A 21,368-nucleotide genomic window follows, 5' to 3' on the forward strand; every position below is an offset into this window, starting at 1 on the left:
TATCTTTGAAACAACGTGAAAATTAGAAAAATGAGCAAATTCATTAAATATTGGCCAATAAAATTAAAAATATTCTAGTGAATTTGCTCATTTTTTTAATTTTCACCCTATTCCAAGTGTACAATAATTGAGGGCCAGTGACGCCGCTCAGTGCTTGTTTGTTACGATTGATTTCACTGATTTCACTGCCATCTAGCGGAGAGCACACTAAACACTTGCTGATCTGCTTTATCTGCCGAACGCTCAATGATATTCGGCGCGTTCGGGGAGCACGCTGTCAACGGCTATCGCGGCATTCCATCCTTGTCTTATATCCGGAGTAAACAAACAAGGTTAAGTTCTAAAGTTTTGCTCGAATTCGTAGCTCTAGCGTCTATCCTTGTTCGTTTACTCCCCGTCTCGCTCGAGCGTGACCAAGGGAGAGGTGGTGGTATTTTCGCTCTCGCGAGATTTTTGGACTGCGCTCGCTTTGGCGTTCTTGCAGCATCATTTCACCCTTGTTGTTTAGCAATTGTTAAACAAGGACAAACGATGCTTACAAGCGCTGGAAGTATCTGTAAGCGCCAAACCGAACGCGGCCGTCGCAGCCTTGGGTCACAGCTAGACCTACAGTAAGTATACACATACATATAAGTTTGAAAAGAAAGTCGAGTTAGAGGACACCTTTCCACATCTTTATACATATCACAAAAATCCTCAATATAATTTTAAATAAGTAACAACTGCGCACGTTTTTAGGCGAAGTTGGCAAAATGCTGTTTTTCTTATTTTATTGTGTAATTTCCGTCCATGGATTTGGTTTCCAAGAAGCTCTGAATACCAGTCAGTGTATGATAGCATGCAGAGATAAAGATGTAAGTTAATTGAAACTTTATTCGATATAATATATATGCCATACGAAACGTAATTCTATGTATTGCATGTCTCGATTATTCGCCATAAATTTATTTGCATGTGTTAACGTCGTAATCTGTCTCTAAAAGTTAAAATGTATGCTACAATGATATGTATCAATTAAGATAAAAATGCTAATGTGAAAATTATAATCAGGAGACTCGTGAGCAGGATCAAATGAGTGAAATACTGAGAGATCCTATTTCTTAAACTCATTTTTTAAATGTATATGTACTTAAATTTTAAATGATGTTCTTGTATGTCTTCTGTTTCTTTGTAGAATATATATGTTTTTTTTTTATAAAGGAAAGGAAAGGACAAAAAGAAGTCACCGACAAATGTAATAATGTTATACACGATTGTGCTCGATTTTGGCTGCAAAACGATACTCGATCACGATACCTATCCATTTTTACGAACATTTAAATCATTTCTTTAAAAGGGAAAGGGGAATTTCTTTTAACGCGCGCGCGACTTTAAAAGTTGCAACAATTTCGATGTATTCAAATAAATAGCGATTTGTGCTTAATATTTTCAAAAATTCTCATTAAACTTAACTTTAAGTTTAAATTAAAATAGATCAGAAATATATACTTACAGTTAGTTATATCAAAAGAGAAGAGTAAAGCGATAGACGCTAAACTGCACAATGCATCGTGTTGTTGTAAATAGTTGTTTTATCACTTTTTTCACAATTTTCTTTACACTTATGAAAAACGTCATGCTTGCGAACTAAATTAATTACGAAAACTTTTAACGGACATCCTCCAACGGGTTTCTTTTCTACATTTTAGCGATAAATGTTATTTAATTGATTATAGAAATTAGTGGTTGGTAATAGAAATTGTTACGATACAAGTCGAAGTTATCATTGTGACATTAACGCGAGAAATCATTTGAACGACGTTATTTTTACACGCGTATCAGGCGCGCGTTTCTTCTCGTATATACATACGTAAAATATTCATGCAGTCTGATTTTGACTAAATATTTTCTAGTACTGAAAAAAATCTCAAATTGTTACGTCGCTGCTTATCGTGTATAATTATTTCCAACTATTTACAAGATGCTTTATTAATTTTTCGTACGTGTTTCACAGGATTGGTGCCTTGAGGATTGTACGCAACCCACGGGCCAGTTCGAGCGTAAGTAATTAAAACTGTACAAGATTGTAAATCAATTTCGTTTGGATACTATTGTATATTAAAATTGTTTCTTATTATAGTTGATCAGACAGTAGAAAGGGAAGCTGATGCGAATGTCACTTTACATTGCAGAGGAACGCATTCGCTAGTAATTAAATACAATCCTGCAAGTTATGTTATAGAATTACAGAGCATACCCGATCACACTTGGAGTAAAGCCACAGTGGTAAGTGCTTTCTACTTTTAATCAATTCGTCAGGCCGTTAGATACCCTTGATTGCAATTTAAACTTTACAAGCTTTACTCAATATGGCCAAAAGGAAGGCCAAAAAAAGTCGAAAATGTGCAATGATTTTTTAAATTAGAAATGTCAAATATATCAAATCTAACTCGAAAGAGCTCGAGTAAGACAACCGATGCAATGGCGTTTGTATTAATTCGTTTTATTCACGTTTACGTTCGCACTTTTCACGCAAAAATCAAAGAAATGTTATTCAAAGAGAACTTGATTCACGTTATTGTTGTCAGTCTATAGAGAAATTTGTACGATCAAGTCTTTTCGATTACGAAGCGTTTATGTGCTTTTGCTTTTCTTTACAAGATAGATTTCTTTTGTAGAGCGATGGCGAATTTACGATGTTTAAATACTTGAAGGCAGACACAGTTTATCGTTTTCGTTTATATATGTTAACACAGACAGGCTTTACATCACCTGAAATATCAAATTGGTTCTTAACTTACGCAGGTATTAATCTCCGAATCGAAATTTTTTAACACACAATGGGCACAACAAATCTTTTACATTGTCTCGTAATTCAATTGCATATGTATAATAGATGCTGTATATTCGAGATATTAATAAACTTGTCTTACAATTTCCTCTTCAAGAATCAATTAAGATTATCTAATATTTGCAGTTGATTACCAACCAAAAGCGATTAAACACATTTCAGTTGCAAAATTTGAAAAGCAAATTAACGATGTAAACAAACTACAAGCGGAAATTATGTTTCAACCTGCTCAGGGTAATTCACGCACACATAATACGGAACATATTTTAAAAATTTCTAGTTGTGTCATTATACATATACAGTATTGGATCATTATATTTTTTAGATCAGAATTGTCATTATCAGATAATTTTTTCGGCAGTTGGGGGGCCTTTATTATCAAAATTTTATTTAATATTTAAGGTAAGAGAAAAGGAGAAAGAATGTACGGTAGCATAAATTTATTAATTAATTTTATCAAGTTATCAATATATTATTCAGCTATACTATCATTCAGTTATTATATTTATATGTATTTTATCAGTCTTCAGATTTCCGCTTTCCTCTCAGAAATTTAGACTACAATCAGAGTTATGTTGTATATATTCAATCGTTTAATCATAACTATGCTAAAGTCAGTGACCCACCGACGTTTATTTTTTTCACACCATCATCGTGCCTAGAAATTTATCACTCTTTAAGAATCTGCGGTAAATCATTAAAATAATCTCAAAGAAGAATAAATTCATTTTGAATTTTATCGAGTATGAGTTTTTTCTTCGTCAAAGTCAATTGATTTAAGTATAATAAATATCTCTCGATTCTTATCCTAGCACCTGAAAAGGTAACAGGTTTCCGGACGAAGAGCATTCTAAAGCGAAGTGAAATATCTCATGACATTGCAGTTAAATGGAATAAACCCATTCTACAACCGGACAATTACACGTTACAGTTTAAGGCCTCTGTAGTTAAACCGCATTTACTAGTTGTACCCGGAGTTAGTATTATCACAGAGTGATGATTTTTTTTTAATTATAACAAAAAACTGTAAGTTAGACATTTTTGTTGTTTTTTTTTTTTTTTTTTTATAGGATGCAGTCGAAGCTCTCTTCTTAAACATCCAGAATATAAAGTCATATGAGATCACTATTGTAGCAAAATCAAGGGGCGGTGTAAGTTTACAATCGAGTGTATCCAGAATTATCGATGAAATACCAAAAATGTATACATTTTAACCACTACATTAGGCATGTCAACGACATGTGTATATCTAGACGAAGCTCGACCTTTGGCATAAAGATAATATGAGCGATGATCATTTTATACTTTCACAATACATCAATCTAAATGATTCCAAATTTAACATGTACAATATATAATTTTATAACAGAGAATTAAATTACACACTATTAAATTTGTAGTGTCAAATTTAACTTTATTTAAGTCGCCACTGCTCCTATTTAATAAATAGTTATTTTTAACTAAAACAATAAAGTTAAATAATTTAAAACGGTTCAAATTTAACCTAAATTTAGATTAAATTCCATTGTTTTATATAAAAAATAACTATTGTTTGAGTTAAAAATAACTATATATATATGTATATTAAGTAGGAGCAGTTGCGATTTAAATAGAGTCAAATTTGGCACTATAGATTTAACAGTACACTACTTATATTATGAAAAAGAATAATAAATCTTAATCAGTTATTAAATATAGTGTACGTTATTTACTTGGCTATGCTCCATAAAAAACGACATCCTTTGAGTAATCCTGAACATTGTTCCGATACTGTATATATGAGTTTATGGGTTTCTAGATTTATGACCACTTAAGGCTTGTCTCTGCTTAATATGAAACATCTAAACAATCAAATGTACAAATGATCAAATTTTTTATATTTTACATTATACTAACCGCAGATAAACCTTTAACGTTTAACTATCAAATTCGATGGATATATGGAAATACTTGAAACGTGATCGATGATCGGTGACTGTAGAGCCTGAGGTAACGCGCCGGATTTGACGAATGCAAAATTTCTATAAGTGATTTATTAAATCGCAATGCGATCTAACACCGAAAAAAATCGCATCGTGTGCTTTTTAAAAAGTTCACGACGGTACAGCGAGATGCGTGCAAAAAAATAAATTCGCCCATGAGTAAAATTAATTTTTTGTTGTTAAGAAGATTGTTGAAAAGAAGATTAATGATTAGGGCTGCGAATTATATAGCTAAAAATGTTGCTTTATGCGACTCTATTGAATTAATTGAATTATTGATTCGGTTAAATTAATCGCCGTGATTTTATTGTCGCGCATCGTCGTGATCTTATATTTAAGATTCTATTATAAATACAGTCTTGAAATATTACAGCATCATTTTCATCATCGTACACGCAGGAGTCTTCGCACGGGTTCTTCGTACGAGATCATTTTATTCATCCCTGGAACGTGACTGGAGCGGCAAATCAAATTCGACCGCGCGGTGCCTGGCGGCGGCGGCGTCGCGTCGCGACTCGGAGAGCGCGGCGCGGTTCAGTCCGGTTCAGTGCGGCGAAGTTGGCCGATAAGTGCGGTTCGTGCGCTGACGAGAGACCGGGGGACGACTCCAGTGACCTGCAGTCAACGCGGCCCAGAACAGAAGCGCGTAGAATCGTCGCGCGTGAAGTTCACATCGCATTCCCCCTGCGTGAATCCCGGGCCGGACCCCGGGCCTACCAAGATTCTGCGACACACGCTTGGCGTGATCCGGAGGAGGATGACGACGGCGGTCGACAAGGAGGAGGCGCGGAAGCGGCTGACGCCGCTGCAGTGGCATGTGACGCAGGAAAAAGGCACGGAGAGGTGAGGGCCATCGCACGGAGAGAGACGCACGTGCGAAACTCGAGTCGTGACTGACACACCGGCGTACGTCCTCGATAACGCTCCTCCCCCACGTGCTCGCTCACGGCGACGTTGACGATGCGACAACGACGGTAACGTCGACGAGATGGTGTCGGACGGTCTATTTTTTCGCGGTCAGCAGGAAGTTAATTCGAGCGACCTCGCACTAGTTCTCGATTGCGGCTAGGCCATGGTTGTAGGTCGTTACAAGGAGCAGAGTATTTTCCGGAAACGGTGTATTTCCTCGACGATGCCCACTCCTCGGAGGAGATCCCTCGCGCACCAGTCCGCTCGAAACGGAGCCCTACTCTTCCGCTTATAACCGCGACCTGCTTCCCGTCTATTGCGCCTCGGTCTTGCCCCGCGCGCGACGTCAGCTGATTCTGTAATAGACGATCAAAGCGCGCAACGTGGAGTTGCGCAACGGCGATAACGACGACGGGCACGGTCGAATTATGCTAATTATATTGATGACACAGATGGATGTTATTTCGTCGTCTGCTCCATATTTACGCAGGCCCGCTCCGCTTGCGATTCCCGAGCAAGCCGAACTCTGAAGCTTTTGCTGATGAAATACATCAAAATAATACCAACATGTATACACGTATCGGTACACACGTTCGTCTGCGGTAGAATTTCACGCGTGTGAAAATTAATAGCTTGACGTTAACTAAGATAATACATGTATATTGTTTGTCTCTCACGTGGCGCAGTTTTCGCAGTCGTGAGATCGCAACCGTGACATAATTCGCCGCGACCGTGTCACGAATTGAATTAAAGGTGAAAACGCCAAGTCACAACGTTCCCGCGCGCGTTTTGAGCGGAGTCCAATCGCGGATGAACGGAACACCGAAATAACTCTTTCAAGAGCGGCTTTGTATGCCCGCGTGAAACGATCTCACGGCCAACAGGTTTAAAAATAAGCTGTATATGTATGTCACGGCGGTTTGCGCCGCCCCTCCCGCTTTTCCACCCTCCCCTGACATCGTCGCCGATTCACCATCCCCTGACTAATTCCTATACGACGCTTTATTTGGTCGCAGGCCGTTTACCGGTTGCTACAACAAGTTCTACGAGAGGGGGACGTACACCTGCGTCGTGTGCGATCAGGAACTGTTCTCCTCGGACACGAAGTACGACAGCGGATGCGGCTGGCCGGCGTTCAACGAGGTTCTAGATCAGGGCCGCGTTAAATTGACCAAAGACACCTCTCACGGTAAGCGATCGCCGTCGTTTTAGCGTTATCTCTTAATGCAATTATATGCTCGCGTTCTTTAGTTAGAATGCCATTCACACCTCATTGTCTTAACGCTAAACCACGTGTTGCACAATAGTGCGCGGGTACACTTGAAAACTATATAGGGCTTGTTAGATGTAACTGTATCTCTCGTAAATAAGTCTCTCCGTTTCGAAACCGTTGTACCTGCTTACTATATTTACAACACCGTAATCGCAACATGTATCATAATCGTATACACTTGCATAACATTTTACTGAACCTATCCTGGTCACATTTCACTCTTCACTTTCTCTGCACCTATATCCAAAGTATACAAGTCTCATTATATTATATATATTTCAATTTCTCACAAGATTCAATTTTCCATGAAATTATTACGATTTCGTAGCAAAGATCATAATTACATTTTCACTCTCGTTCCTTGCGCCTCATTTACGAATGTATAGAAATTTTCTTGTATACATATCTATTTAAAAGAAATTTTCTCTTATAAGAAAAGACAGGACCTGTATAATATCCGTTTGTAATTTTTTTTTCTATTGTAAATATAATGTGTATATTAGATGAAAGTTCCTGTTCTCCTCGGTTCCCGCATGCACTTGCTTAGAGTGTGATTGTGTTAGACTTACATCACTTTTTTTTTGTATTAAACTAATACGCTAGCCGTACATTGTGAAACATTGGAAATATGACCAATAGGATAGAGAAAAAGTGTCTGCGACGTGTTTAGTGCTGCGTTCATGAGCGTAAAGTTATTGATAATTGCTCGAGAAACGTAACATTCATTCTTGTAGTTTTGGCTAAGAGTAATGCCTTCTCTTTAGTCGCATATCCTTAATGCATATAGATATCACTTTTTACAAGCGTATCTCTTCGATGCAAATAAAGTTCCTTCGCTTTTACATTGCTATTATAATTACGCCGGTTGAGATAATATTTAATCATTTGCAAGTGTGTTTCAATACTCACAGCTAAACTTAGAATATTTCTATGACATAAGTAAACACTTGATAAAGATGAATATGCGATATAAATTTTCAATTTAAAAAAAACCTATAAATTTATTGATTACAAATTATATTATTTATATTATTTATAAATTAATTCTAAATTTAAAAAAATATGTTAGTTACAAATGCAACGTATAGAACATAATATGATTGCGTAACTTTCAATATTGCCGAGTAAGCGTACAATTGAATTGGAAGCGTATAATATAATGATTAACGGACAAAAGTCAGATGTACAGTCAGATGACAAAAATGTATATATTGAACAAAACCGCTTCATAAATGTACGCACTTCTCCATCGTTATTTCTTTTAGTATCATATATGAATGTTAGCTGTCTCTTCTCACGGTCGATCAATCTTTAGTTCGATTTTCTCCTCAATCCTGAGATTTTCTTTTAGATCGCTTCTGTTACTTCTTGAAAATCATATATCTCGCGTGAAAAGGGTGTCGGTCTGCGTCTAATCACACTCTATTGTTCTTTCTCCTCTCGCCCTCCTTGATCCCCTGGCTACTACCACCACTGAAAAAAACCACTCTTCACTCTCATCACTGAAAAAAAAAAAAAAACAACACCGCCGAAAATCGCGCGTCGTCGCGTCGAATTAAACGACGCCAACTATAGTCGGCGGCAATCTACTACTGCTGATCGCAAACCCAGATATGGTGCGGACCGAGGTGACCTGTTCCAAGTGCGACGCGCACCTGGGCCACGTGTTCAACGACGGGCCGAAGCCTACGAGGAAGCGGTTCTGCATCAATTCCGCCTCCATAAGCTTCCATTCGGCGGGAGAGGAGAAGTCTACGTAAAACCAGCTTGCGCGCGCGCGCTCATTGCATTCTGTCTAATATTTATATACCGAGAGTTGTAACACCCTCGTGCTATAAATATTGAAACACCACCGTCTTTATTTATTTTGTGTTGTGTAAAAAAGAAATAAAGTAATTCTCGTCAAGATACCAAATAGGCTGTTTGTAAATGTGAGTTTTATAGAAAATATTTAAAATAACGTTTTATCACTTCTGACAATGTGCTAATTAAAACTAACGTTTCTACGTCATTTAATGCATTCGATTGATTGTAACGTTTAATTGTACATTTATCCTTCGTAATGTATTCGCAAATACTCCTTTGTACGTCGAAGCTTCGAGTTCGCAAGTTAAGAAACCGTACTGTTGACGTGAATATAGAGCGTTTCCGACCGACTTTTCACTTGCGACGAGAAGCTAACTCCATGCTATCAGTTCTCTTGAATCTCATTGTAATACCGTCTACTCTTTCGACATTACACAAATGTACATATCCGTATCAGAGTTTAACAAAGTGTAACACCCACGCGGAATGTATATGTACGCCGCATGAGAAAGCGTGATACTGAACAGGTGATAGAGATTGTCTAACCGAGAGATGTTATTTTTCCAATAAATCGCCATAATGTGTAAATATCACCTATTCTAATTTAATATAATAAAATGCGATAGCCGTCAATTCTCGTTCCTCTTACCTCAAGACAGGGTAGGGCGTTTTGTATGAAGAAGAGAACGTGTTTGTTATAAAATGTTTCCTTATATTGTAACGTTTCAAAACAAACTGAAAGGTGTTATAATACAATATATACGCAAAATTCTAGGCGTTATTTTTTTACAATTCATTAATCCTTTTCTGTATTTTTTTTTTGCATTCCCTCGCCTTTGAAATTTTCATCGTCGTAAAAATTTCACGTATTACATTTCTTCCTGAGAGACCAGATTTCTGTCGAATGGCTTCCGATATAGCGATAAATGCTCCTTTTTTTTCTTACAAAAGTTAAAGTCGGATGAGCCTGCCCCTACGTCGAGAGGAGGGCTCGAAATCGAAGATTTCCCCTTTTTTTAATCTCTGCAGTAAAATAGCGACTTTATTACTATAGGCCTACTTTTCTTCCTTTCGCTCGGAGATCACAAAGCATTTTCAAAAACATCGTAAAATGCTATCGTAAACAGCAATAAAAACATGCATACCACACATTTAACATGATTCGCGTATTAGGAACCTATTTTTAAGAACCTAAAAAAAATGATAAAATACACACGGCGCACGTATAGCGGATAATTAAATGCAATTGGAACGATCGTATCGAAATATACGGATGCGCAAAACGGATGCAAAGTTGCCCGCATTTTTTTTCGCGTTAACGTTAAAAGATTTCGCCTGCCCGTATGTTTTTTTTTTGTCTCAACTTTTCGTACATTTTCTATACGTTTTGCGATTCGTCAATGTCAAAAAATAACGAGTACTTTCGTGGTGCATCACTTATTATTATTACGATAAGGCATGTCTGGTACAATTTTTGTACTTTTGTTCACGCGCGATAGAAGGGTCATCCGAGTACCGTTATCAGCTCATACCGTGTCTACATGCTAAAATGCGCTTTCAATTGTGCGTCCGGAATAATAATTTCTCTCGTGCGGGCAGTTTTGCATCTCGCGCGCGCGCACAAATAAAAAAAAAATTAGACATTAATAGCTGCTAATAGCTGTACCAGTAATAGCTGTTAAAATAACTGCCGCGAGTAACAGTAAACGAAAGAGACGTGGCTCTCTATCCGCTCCGAGATATTTGTGAAAATGCAGGACCCCGCGTCTTTTTTTTTAGTGTTTCTGATCGTCAACTTTAACCCTGGATCGCACCATTATCTTTTTGTTTGTTTTTTTTCTTAACACACTCATACCTTTCTTTTGTTAATACTAAGACGTGCGCACGTTACTTTGTCTCTTAAATTGTCACGGTCCGACCGACTTTTAAGAGACGGACGCGCCGAAGCGGAGATTAATGCCGAGCAATGTTCGCAATGCACGATCCGCGGAATACTGGAAGGGGGCACGAATTTAATAATTGGTATACTCTATTTCATAGTCCCTGATTCTTTTAAAGATACGTCGCATTAAGTTCTCTCCGGTATACCAGCCTCCTAAATTCGGTCGTAAGCGTCGAATACGAACTGAGCTGCTTCTCCCTCCCCTAACTCGATCAAAGTACACACAGTCAGACATTATAAAAATCTAATCAGGCTTCTTTCAAAAGATGATGCTACACAAAAAAAAAGGAGAAGAAAACAATAAAAACTCGTCGGATATTGAATATATGCCTTATCATACGATTTCTCGTTATCAAATAATATACGGGTTCCCTTCTTCTTTTCTTCTTCTTCTTGTTTCGCACGCAATATAAGTGTGTATCGTTAATTTCTCGATTTATAACTATCATATTTATATTCTCACAAGGTTTGAGTTAATATTAATTTATATATGAGTCCTATACATATATGTATAACGAAAAATCCTCATCGACCGAGCTCAGTCATCCACCGCGCGAAAAGTGGAAGTCGGGGGTGCGTGCGTCTCGCGAACTCTCGGAAGAAGGAGAAAGAGAATAACGTCGAAATTATTATTTATCCGGAATAAAACGCGAATATTCGTCTAGATGTTTCTTTTTCGCGATCTCGACGTATCTCTTTTTCCTGCCATTCGCGAACAGCTCTCTCTTTTTCTCTCACAGTTTTAACATCCTGAATTCTTACATTTAAGATAGAAAGCGCAGCCTAATACATAGCCTGTGCACAGATCTTGGAACGCACGGAACAAATTTTTTATCGTGATGAAAAATAAAAATCGAAAACAAATTCCAAGTACATGACTAACTAAATAATCATGATACTTCAGTGGAGAAAAGCCAATTTGCAATTATTTCGTGGCCGAAGATAACTTAAGTCAAACTGTTTTATGATTTCTATTGACGTTATAATAAAATTTATATATTCTGCTAATTGGCTTGTATTAGCTTGTTTTTTCTATCTTTCACTTTGATCGAAGAATTATCACTCTTTTCATATTTTTATTTTTCCTTTTACTTTTAGTTTCGCGCCGTGGATGTTCTGGTCGAATAATGGATACGACGTACGAAAATGAAAAAAATAAAATAAAAATGAAAAACAAGATACGAAAATCTACACAAGTCATGATATCGCCTAAAGTTAACTAAATACTTCCGATATATTCACTTTCCGATGACACAATGACAGTCGGATGACGTATAATACAACATTAGGAAAGACGTATTTCGATAATAATGTTCGATGCAAATACAACCATACGTACGGAACCACAATTCGTTCTACACAAAACCATCAATTAAACTCCGTTATACGCGTGTCCGATTATTTTTGTTTCTTCCTCCTCGCAGACTCTCACAGTGCTAAAACGAAATATCGTTATACAGTGGTTCATAAGAAAATCTAGCGCGAGTTTTCTTTTTTTTTTCTTCACGTCTCTAAACGACAAGACAGGCACTTTATAGTGTCAAAATGCTCCTACGTCTGAACCTTGTTTTACAGTTGATCATTGATCTTCCCTTTCTCCCCCCTCCCCCTTCTTGCAAGACACGTTAAAGACAGTTACGTTGGACTTACAGCGAAGAACACACGTGATGCGGAGGACAAGAGTTGTCCTCGGAGACATGTTCCTATTAACTAAGTAGTAAACCATGGTAGTAAGTTCAATGTCTTAACGTGTCTTTTTTCCTCTCTCTCTCTCTCTCTCTCTCTCCCTTTTCTTAATTCTCTTTAATGATACGCAAATGAGGGAAAGTACTCATCTCTTCGTCGTAAAGCTCTAAATTAGCGGCCTCAAACGAGATATGCATTTCTTACGCGATCGGCTAGAGCACGTGTGAATCAATTTTCTTTACATTGAAATACGTCAACATAAAAAAAATCGCGATATTTGTAAACAAGAAATTTGCTAAAACAGTTCCTCTTCTCAGTACAAGAAAACTGAGCCAACAATGAATCGGATATTCAGCGATCAGAATTCTGCGACTCTTAAAAAGTTTAAAAATTACAAATTAGGCTACACCGCTTACACATGTATCGTCGCACTAATCAGACGAAAACACACTGAAAACATATTGCTCTTGCTTCATCGTAACTTCCGTCGAAAAATACAAGTCCGACACGAAGACCAATCTCCTTTCTCTCTGTCTCTCTCTCTCCTCTACGATCTTCTCGTTAAACAATAATAATATATTAGAATAGGTCCTATGCATACTTGTTCACATTTCTTTGTGGTATTATCTAATAAGGTTCTCGCTATAAATAATATGCGTTTTTTTTTTGCTAACTCCAATCCTTCGAATTTTCTTCCTCCTTTTTTAGAGTTAGTAATACTAGTTTTTATATTTTTAGAAAATAACTGACAATCACTTGTGTTTCCTCGATAACAGTCCATCCGAAATTACGGCAAGAGCACGTCACAGGCAACAGCAAGATACGGTAAAGCACATATGTGTTTTTCCATTTTCTCTTCCCTCGTCTATTTTCTTCAAAAAAAAAACTAAGTTAAGACTTCGTATGAGTCCGTTGCGCCCAATCGTAAACCGTGGACTTTATCGAGGAAAACAAGGTCTCTGTCGTCAGATTGCTCATAGCTCTTTCTGATTTAACTTTGTGTTCGCGCTCGCGACGTGCGAGAAATCGAGCATTTCATTTTTTTTAAAACTTTGCAACCATTTTTTCGATACTCCATCACGGTATCGAGAATAAGTTCTATCTATCTATCTATCTATCTAACTATATTATTTATATGCGTACGTAATGGATATATGCATGCGTATGTGTATATATGTACATACGACATGTCGCATATAATATAATATTCACATACGATATACACATATGTATGCATACATATATATATATATATATATATATATATATATATGTTTATATTCATTATTTAATATATATATATATATTATTGAATTATTGTGCCGTTTCCGTTTTGGGAGGGTGATTCATTATTTCCTTCTTTTTTGCCGCATACTCTTGGAGTCACGTTTTTACGAATCTACATCTAAGCGCCACTGCCTCTTAATGACCTTTGGCAGCTTCCTTCGCCGCCATTATCAAAGGTGTTAACGAAGCCAGTGGCCTGGCTAATTTCAGAAAAGGGTGCTGCAATCCAATTTAAACATTTCCGGTTAAATTAATTCGAATGAGAGAAGTACGCGCGTATATGACGCGAACGCATTAACGATAATTCTCTTTACCTTTAATAACTCGGAAGCCGCGGACCGTTTCTCCACCTCGACTTCTAAACACTGGTCCAGGAAGTCTTGGAATATGCTCGACAGCTTGTCCTTCTCCTTGATCTCCGGCTTGCCGTTCGTCGCGATCAAGTACAACGCTCTCAGCGGATTCTCGTTCAAATACGGCGGCTCCCCTTCGATCATCTCGATTGCCATTATTCCCAACGACCATATGTCAACCTGCGAGGTACGTTGTTACAATTAATCATGTAATACGTATTCATCATTTTTATTTAATAACAGTCGATATGCGTATCTACCTTAGGTCCGTATTGCTTTCGCGTTACCACTTCCGGCGCCATCCAGTACGGCGTGCCGACCATCGTCGTCCGTTTGCTCTGCTCCGGCGAGATTTGCGCGCAAAAGCCAAAGTCCGTCAACTTCACCCCGCCGTCGAGACCCAACAGAATATTGTCGGACTTGATGTCCCTATGTATAACCTGATTGCAGTGAAGGAACTCGAGCGCCTGCAGCACTTCCCTACACACCGCGGCAATCTGACCCTCGTCCATGCAAGTCTCAGTCACGACGTCCGTTAAACTGCCACCTGGCAAATACTCCATGACCACCCACAGTTCCTCGCCGACTAAATAACTGTCCAAGTAATTTACAACGTTCGGATGCTTGTTCTCCCGCATCACCAGGATCTCGTTTATTATAAGCTCTTTCTTTGGCTGCTGCGACAGATTCATTTGTTTTATTGCAACCTCCATGCCAGTGGACGTTTCTATTGCCGTGTACACCGTCCCCGAGGCACTGCGGAAGATCGTTAATTAGCACGGATTTTTAGATATTCTATGTGAAAAAATCGTTTATCGACCGTTGCCCATCTTACCCTTGTCCTATCTTTTCCATCTTCGTGTATTTCCTATTAGGATCTCCCACGCTCACGATCGTTCTAAGCTTCTCCAATATCTCGTCGTCCGACATCTTCTTCTTTCTGGCCTTATCACCCTGCGCCGGTCGCGTCTGATCGGTCGTTGTTGACGTCGGCGTTGCTTGATTCTTATTTCTATCCAATTGCGACTGGTGCTGTTGCTGCTGCTGCTGCTGCTGCTGCATGCCATTTCGTTGTGGCGAGCCCAGCGTGGTCGTCAGGGGTGGCGGTGGTTCCTCTTCTATGGGCTTTGTGTACTGTGCAGTGAAAGTGAAAAACGATAGTTGGTAAAATGTCACGGATAGCGGAGTAATCAAACGAGCATTTCTTTAATCACGTTTAGGCGCGCGAGAGAAACTTACGATCGATTTCGTGCGTTCCGGTCGGGCGGAGATCGGCGGAGGCGGCGGCTCGTCCTCCTGCTCCGAGCTGGTCGCACACGCGTCCGTCGGCGTGCTGCTCGGGCTACTGCTGCTCACCCTGTAACGTTGCCGTTTCTCAGAAAACATTTAGGCAATCGCGAGGCAGGGGTAACGCGTAAAAGTGTAAAAGACTCACCTGCTTAACGAATGCTGGGAGTGAGAGCTGCCGGATGCCTGCGACATCGCCTGGCCGCGAATGTTTCCCATACCCGTGCTGATACTCATTCCCATGCTTCGCGGACTACTCGCCCTCTCGATCGGAGCTGAAAAAAATATTGTCGCATTGATCGTTAATTGCGATAATTTTATTTAAATTAAAGTATTTCTCTCTCTAAACGAACTAATGTCAGTGCTTACCAACAACTCCAACCATTTTAGTTGTGGTCATGTACTTAGAGCCTTTTGCTTCCTTACTGCTATTATCGTACCAATTCAGCACGTCCAGTACGGCTTGCGGGTTCTTCTTCTGCTCCTGCTTGCTAATATTGCTGGACATAAGTAATCTCGCCCACGCCTCCGGCATACCCTAAGAAACAAGCGTGTACCGTTAAACGACGATTATCATGTTTACCACGAAACAAAAAGATAATAAGTAATTCGAGTCTGACTAGTATAACGCTCTAATTTATGTAAATCTAAAGTATCTAATAATCCTAGATTTGATTTTCGTATGTACATGCAACTATCGTGTGTACAAAAACAAGGATCAAGAAACATTTCTGTGTCACGTCGTTTGTAGAACGACGTACTAAAAAATTTTCAATCATGACACAATCAAATCTACATTTATTTAATCACATAAGAAATTAATTCAGAATCTCTTGCGAGTTTATGTCTTTTTTGTATAAAAAGAAACTTAGAGTATTTTGAACTTTGATATTAGCTCTTTTAATGTGTGTACGTGTGTGAGAAGGCTATTTCAAATTTTAAAGATTTAATCAAGTCACTATTTAATTTTCTAAAATTACTATCCGAATGTACATACATGCACAGTGTGTTTGGAACTTTAAGTTAAAATAATTTGTAAACAGAATTTGCAAAGTTTATGTAAATTCCCATCCACTGTCGAAAATCATTCTGTAAGAAAGAAACGAATATTTTGTTGTATGCAACGTCGACTAAAGCTTTATATCAATCTACAAAAGCAACTTGGTATATCGACAAAATAAAAAAAAACTCGATGTACTCAATAATAATATGGGAAATAAACGTCTAAAATCTTGTGAAAACCGCAACGGAAAGAAAGTGTCGAAATCACGTGGTGTAAAATGCACACAGGCAAACTAATTTCATATTAATTTACTTACTTTCAGTGGCAGCTTGGAAAGAAATACGTGTCTCGTTAGTTTAATCATGTGGAAATAATAAGGTATAAGAAGCGTCGGACAAATTACCAAAGTACCGTTCTCGAAATGTTCGATATGTGAAACCAGTGTCTCATGTAATTTCATCTCGAATCAGGCACGGAGGATCCATGTGACACGTATATATTCACACGAGAGAATGCAGAACAATTACAATGTATATTTGTATAATACGGAAAGTAACGCCGATAATAATCTACGGTAATATAAATCTTGTTTTCTTTTCCCTCCACATCGTCTCTCCCATAGATGATCCGCACCGTGATACGACAGCGAAGCATTAAGCGAGTGCACTTTGAATAATAGGTGTCAGAGAGGCGATTGTGCAGATCGCGAGTCAAGGGGGAAGGGGGCAGGGCGAACCTACCGTGAATTCACCGGTCACAGCATCGAAACCGACGTGCACGGTGTGCTCGAAGTTCGTGGGATAGCTGATGTTGGGCTTGTCCTTGTTCTCCTTCACCTTCATCTTGCTCTTCAGAGTCTTCTTCTTGCGCTCATCGGAATCGGGCTCCTTAGGCAGTGGACGCATGTCCACCGGTAGATTAGGCGTTGATTCCCCCCTGAAAATGCAAATGGTATTATTAGCAGATTAAAATGGCAGTCGTGAAGTAATTATTATCCAGTTATATTATTATTCTGTCAAATCTTTGCAAATCGACCATTACTACATATCATATCCTTGCTTCAAAAGTGACACAACTAAAAAAAAAAAAATTAAGTCCCAGACTCTTCATTGACAGGATAATGTTTATCTAACTCATTCATGATCATATTTCAAAAATCATGCTTCTGTGAGTTGTGTCACTTTTGAAGTAAGAGTGCGATATGCTTATAGATTATATATGAGTTTTCAACATTGTATTAAAAATAACATCTTAATACACAAATGAGTATTATAAGGACTAAGAATACTTCCGCTGTCATAAGCATCACGAAGTGCACGTAAATTTGACTATATGCAGATACATATTTAGATGTCCTGACAGCAAGCAGTCACTCAAATCTGTTAGGGACAACGCCAGGATTACGTCTAGACATCTTTAATGATGGTCTCCCACAACAGAAAGCCACTGAGAGGTATTATTTTTAGCAGCCCATAGCTTAATGCCTCTCTATTTTTGGAGAATACAGACTTTTATGTATACAGCAGAAAATTATGGCAATTTGTATTATTACTCAACCACTCAATTATGTACTGACGAAAGTTATTACTGTTCCAATTATGTGTGACATTCTTACATGACAAACGTTATAAAATATTAAATGCAATAATTTTGACATATAAACTACGTTATGAAATCGAATGCTATTTTACTGTAATTGTAAAACATGAATTCTATAAATCTATAAATATGTAAGTAAATTCAATAATATTTAATTCCTGCAGAAATTATAGCTCAGATCGGTACTCTGCGGCACTCCGATTCTCTCTCTTGACAGATCAATCAGCGATGTCAGATCACACTGGACAGATAACAACACGTACCTGTTAGACGTCAATCGAACAGGGGGTGCGGGGGGTTTGTCTTCCTCATCTGACATGTTGTATCCGCTTCTGGTCCTTTGTTGCCAGTCTATCCTCCGTTGCTGCGTCTCTATGCCTTTAATCGAACCCGCGTTTTCGTTAACGCGTGTGCACGTCTATATATATATACTCGTATGCAATCGTGCCTCGTTTCCCTCGCGACTTTCACTTTCCGGCACCGCGGATACCTTCTCGTTGAAGGGGTCTCCTCTTCGGCCCGTCGTCGACGACGATGACGACGACGACGACGACGACGTCGCTGCCCAAGTCGCGGTAGCAGCTACGCGAGATTTCCCACAGAAGGCACACCCGGCAGGTAGAGGAGTCGCAGGTGGAGGTCCCCTCACCGCGCCGCGAGGGCACCCTTCATCACAGAACACCGGGTACCGGCTGCGGAACCCGCACGGGACGAGTCATGGCGATCGGAGCATTCGGAGCCGAGGATCGGTGCGAATGCTCGCGGCGGCCGCCTCGTGGGTGTCGCTCTCCTCGATCGGCGCTCCGAGAGACGACGCCGTTGGTCTGGATAGCTGACTGACTGGCCCGCCGTTCTCCCTCGCGCTCAATCAGAGTGGCTGCTGCTGCTGCCGCCGCCGCCGCTGCTGCTGCTGCTGCTGCTGCCTGGTGCTGCTGCTGCTGGCTCTGCTCTGGTCCGTCCAGTAGTGGCGTCCGGCGGCGACACGACACACACACACGGGTCAATGTCGCGGCGAGCACGGGGCGCACTCGAGGACGACGGACGGCGAGCGAAGAGAGAGAAAGAGAGAGAGAGTGAGAGCGTTTCTGAAGCGTGATTCACGCACGGGTGCAGACACCCCGCCGCATCCGCGGATCTTTTCGCCTCCCTCTCCCTCGCGCTCGCTTTCTCCTTCCTTCTCTCTCACTTTCCTCCGGCCACCTAGCTTCCTCTCTCGCTCGCTCGCTCGCTCTCGCGCGTGCGCCCTTTCTCTCGCTCTCCTTCCTCCCCCTCCGTCCCCCGTCGCCACTTGCTCCGCTATGCTCCCGCGAGCATCGCGGCGACGGCGACGACGACGACGACTCCTATCGTCCTATCGCGGCCTCGCTTCCGTACTCCGCGTAACACACAGCGAAAGGGCGCGACGACGGCGAGCAGGACACGCGGTGACGAGTGCAGGCGGATCTGAAATATGCCGTTATCTCTCTCCAGGATAATTCTAAATGTTAAAAAAAATGTTTTTTTTTTAAATTTAGAACGAGAATCGGACTAACGCTGCTTAACTCGCACGCCTGCAGTGATCCCTCTATCTTCTTTTTTATAATTATTTTTTTCACTCCAGTCCTTTCGCAGTTTCTTTCCCCTACTTTCCTCCCTTTCCTTCGTTTACTTCCTCCCTTTCCTTCGTTTACTTCCTCCCGACGTCAAGCTTGGGGTTTCTCGCGATTTGACTCGGAGGACAGGGGGGGGGGAGAGAGAAAACGTTACGGCTCCCTTTTGCCGTACCTCTCCCTTCGCGTGCGTCCGGCGAACGACATCGCGTGTGTATCGCATGCGTGTGTATTCACGGGACATGCACACGGCACGCAATTAATCAACGTAGAGACGCATCCTCATCGCAATCGCGCGATTCTCATTATCGAACGAGGAACGGATTGGAACGGATTCGACGACGTTAACGGAATGAAAAAACGGAAGCAGATCGGATATCTTTGCCTCGCCTCGCAATTTCTCGTTCTGCGCGCTCTCCTCGATGAAATTGATAAAAAGCTCTGAATTACTCTGAAAAGCTCTCCGCGATTCGCCGCCATTTGTCGCTACCTCCGTCATCGCATGTCGCCAGCACTTTGTCCACGGGAGTGCACGAAAGTGCAGCCTAAAACTCGATCCACATGAAAACTCGCGATGAAATTAGTCCTGAAATCACGCATACATACAGGTGTAGTAGGCCTTAAGAAATCGAAAGAAATTGACCAATCGTAAATAATTCGTAATCGATTACGCTCTTCACATTCAACTGCCATTTTTTACGGCTTAAGGCTTACAATACCTATTGTTACCGATGAAATATTATTAAAGACTGACATCCTTCAGCGAGGTTTACATAGAGACGTAGACGTAAAAAATTGGGAAGATATGATTGGATATGGAAAAATAGGAATGGCGAGTAACCTCTCTCGTGATTGGCTGGACGTGGGAAAATATTAAAATTTTCATATTCTACATCCTACGTCTACATGTCTACGTCTCTGTGTAAATTGCACTTTAAGCCGATTCTACATTACTTGCAAGCCGATCGCAAGCTTGTTGCGACAGCCAATCCGAAGCATTGATTTCAAAATGCAAGCTTCAGATTGGCTGTCGCAACAAGCTTGCAATCGGCTTGCAACTAATGTAGAACCGGCTTTACGGGAATTAGCTGGTCTAGTAATTAGCTAAAATTTAAACAATTAGTCGATAATATAATATTAATTTAATGATTTATTGTTAGATTAATGTTTTTGTAGACATCTACATACATTGTAAGTCATCTGTATTATAACTTATTGCTAATAATTAATTTTATTTAAAACTGCATTTTTATAGTTATACCATATTTTATGCTGGCTGCTTATTGGTCCAGCAATCTTATGTTATGCTTATGTTTTATTATGCATTTCATGTGCTCCCGGCCTCGAAGGCCTTAGGCCGGGAGCACATGAAATGCATAATAAAACATAAGCATAACATAAGATTGCTGGACCAATAAGCAGCCAGCATAAAATATGGTATAACTATAAAAATGCAGTTTTGTCATTCGATTGCGATTGGTCCATTTCTTACAGCTTAAAGCTTACTACTTTTATTGCATTTTGGGACTTAGGAATTAAGAATAAAAATACGGAATCTTTTGCCAATAGGAGACTTTATCTATTATGGTTTTTAGAGTTAGCGACATTTATTATTTCTAGGGAGACAATTTCATCTATTGGATATCGCATCGTCGTATATACGTCGAATGTCACATTCTTCGCAAGCAGTGTGAATCCTGCGTAAGCTCGATCAACTGCAAAGCAGGCTTAATGCTTCACGCGCCTGCGCTCTTCCCATCACACCTTCTCTCTCTCTCTCTCTCTTTCCTCCCCTGGCTTTCTCCCTCGCGTGGTTCGTGCT

The 21,368-nt window shown here is 39.9% G+C and overlaps 3 protein-coding genes across 6 annotated transcripts; 2 read left to right on the plus strand and 1 right to left on the minus strand.

Moving 5' to 3' along the window:
- Nucleotides 1–304: 304 nt before the first annotated feature.
- Nucleotides 305–4,244, plus strand: LOC105453845 (tyrosine-protein kinase receptor torso-like). 2 transcript variants are annotated; one of them, XM_011696089.1, is made up of 10 exons: nucleotides 306–611; nucleotides 739–854; nucleotides 1,994–2,039; nucleotides 2,120–2,265; nucleotides 2,658–2,784; nucleotides 2,957–3,064; nucleotides 3,156–3,232; nucleotides 3,354–3,519; nucleotides 3,643–3,806; nucleotides 3,901–4,244. In XM_011696089.1, the coding sequence occupies exons 2-10, from the start codon at nucleotides 753–755 to the stop codon at nucleotides 4,042–4,044; spliced, it is 1,080 nt and encodes a 359-aa protein (XP_011694391.1). In that variant the 5' UTR covers nucleotides 306–611; nucleotides 739–752; the 3' UTR covers nucleotides 4,045–4,244. The 2 variants fall into 2 exon arrangements, with proteins under 2 accessions (XP_011694392.1, XP_011694391.1); XM_011696090.1 differs by lacking the exons at nucleotides 3,156–3,232; nucleotides 3,354–3,519 and having other exon boundaries at nucleotides 305–611.
- A 1,086-nt stretch (nucleotides 4,245–5,330) lies between these two features.
- On the plus strand, nucleotides 5,331–9,569 carry LOC105453846 (methionine-R-sulfoxide reductase B1). Of its 2 annotated transcripts, none has more exons than XM_011696092.1 (3): nucleotides 5,331–5,655; nucleotides 6,738–6,910; nucleotides 8,570–9,569. In XM_011696092.1, exons 1-3 carry the CDS (start codon nucleotides 5,570–5,572, stop codon nucleotides 8,752–8,754), a joined length of 444 nt encoding a protein of 147 aa, XP_011694394.1. In that variant the 5' UTR covers nucleotides 5,331–5,569; the 3' UTR covers nucleotides 8,755–9,569. The 2 variants fall into 2 exon arrangements, with proteins under 2 accessions (XP_011694394.1, XP_011694395.1); XM_011696093.1 differs by having other exon boundaries at nucleotides 5,333–5,655; nucleotides 8,606–9,569.
- Nucleotides 9,570–13,725: 4,156 nt separating this feature from the next.
- On the minus strand, nucleotides 13,726–18,826 carry LOC105453847 (serine/threonine-protein kinase PAK 1). 2 transcript variants are annotated; one of them, XM_011696094.1, is made up of 11 exons: nucleotides 18,448–18,526; nucleotides 18,221–18,335; nucleotides 17,099–17,294; nucleotides 16,675–16,686; nucleotides 15,725–15,893; nucleotides 15,504–15,630; nucleotides 15,308–15,425; nucleotides 14,904–15,202; nucleotides 14,329–14,824; nucleotides 14,030–14,248; nucleotides 13,726–13,934 (listed from the first exon to the last, which is right to left on the minus strand). In XM_011696094.1, exons 2-11 carry the CDS (start codon nucleotides 18,274–18,276, stop codon nucleotides 13,851–13,853), a joined length of 1,776 nt encoding a protein of 591 aa, XP_011694396.1. In that variant the 5' UTR covers nucleotides 18,277–18,335; nucleotides 18,448–18,526; the 3' UTR covers nucleotides 13,726–13,850. The 2 variants fall into 2 exon arrangements, with proteins under 2 accessions (XP_011694396.1, XP_011694397.1); XM_011696095.1 differs by lacking the exon at nucleotides 16,675–16,686 and having other exon boundaries at nucleotides 18,221–18,826.
- Between the last annotated feature and the right edge of the window lie 2,542 nt (nucleotides 18,827–21,368).

The sequence above is a fragment of the Wasmannia auropunctata genome, unplaced genomic scaffold (genome assembly GCF_000956235.1).
Source record: "Wasmannia auropunctata unplaced genomic scaffold, wasmannia.A_1.0 LD335994.1, whole genome shotgun sequence".
In the NCBI taxonomy this organism is placed as follows: domain Eukaryota; kingdom Metazoa; phylum Arthropoda; class Insecta; order Hymenoptera; family Formicidae; genus Wasmannia; species Wasmannia auropunctata.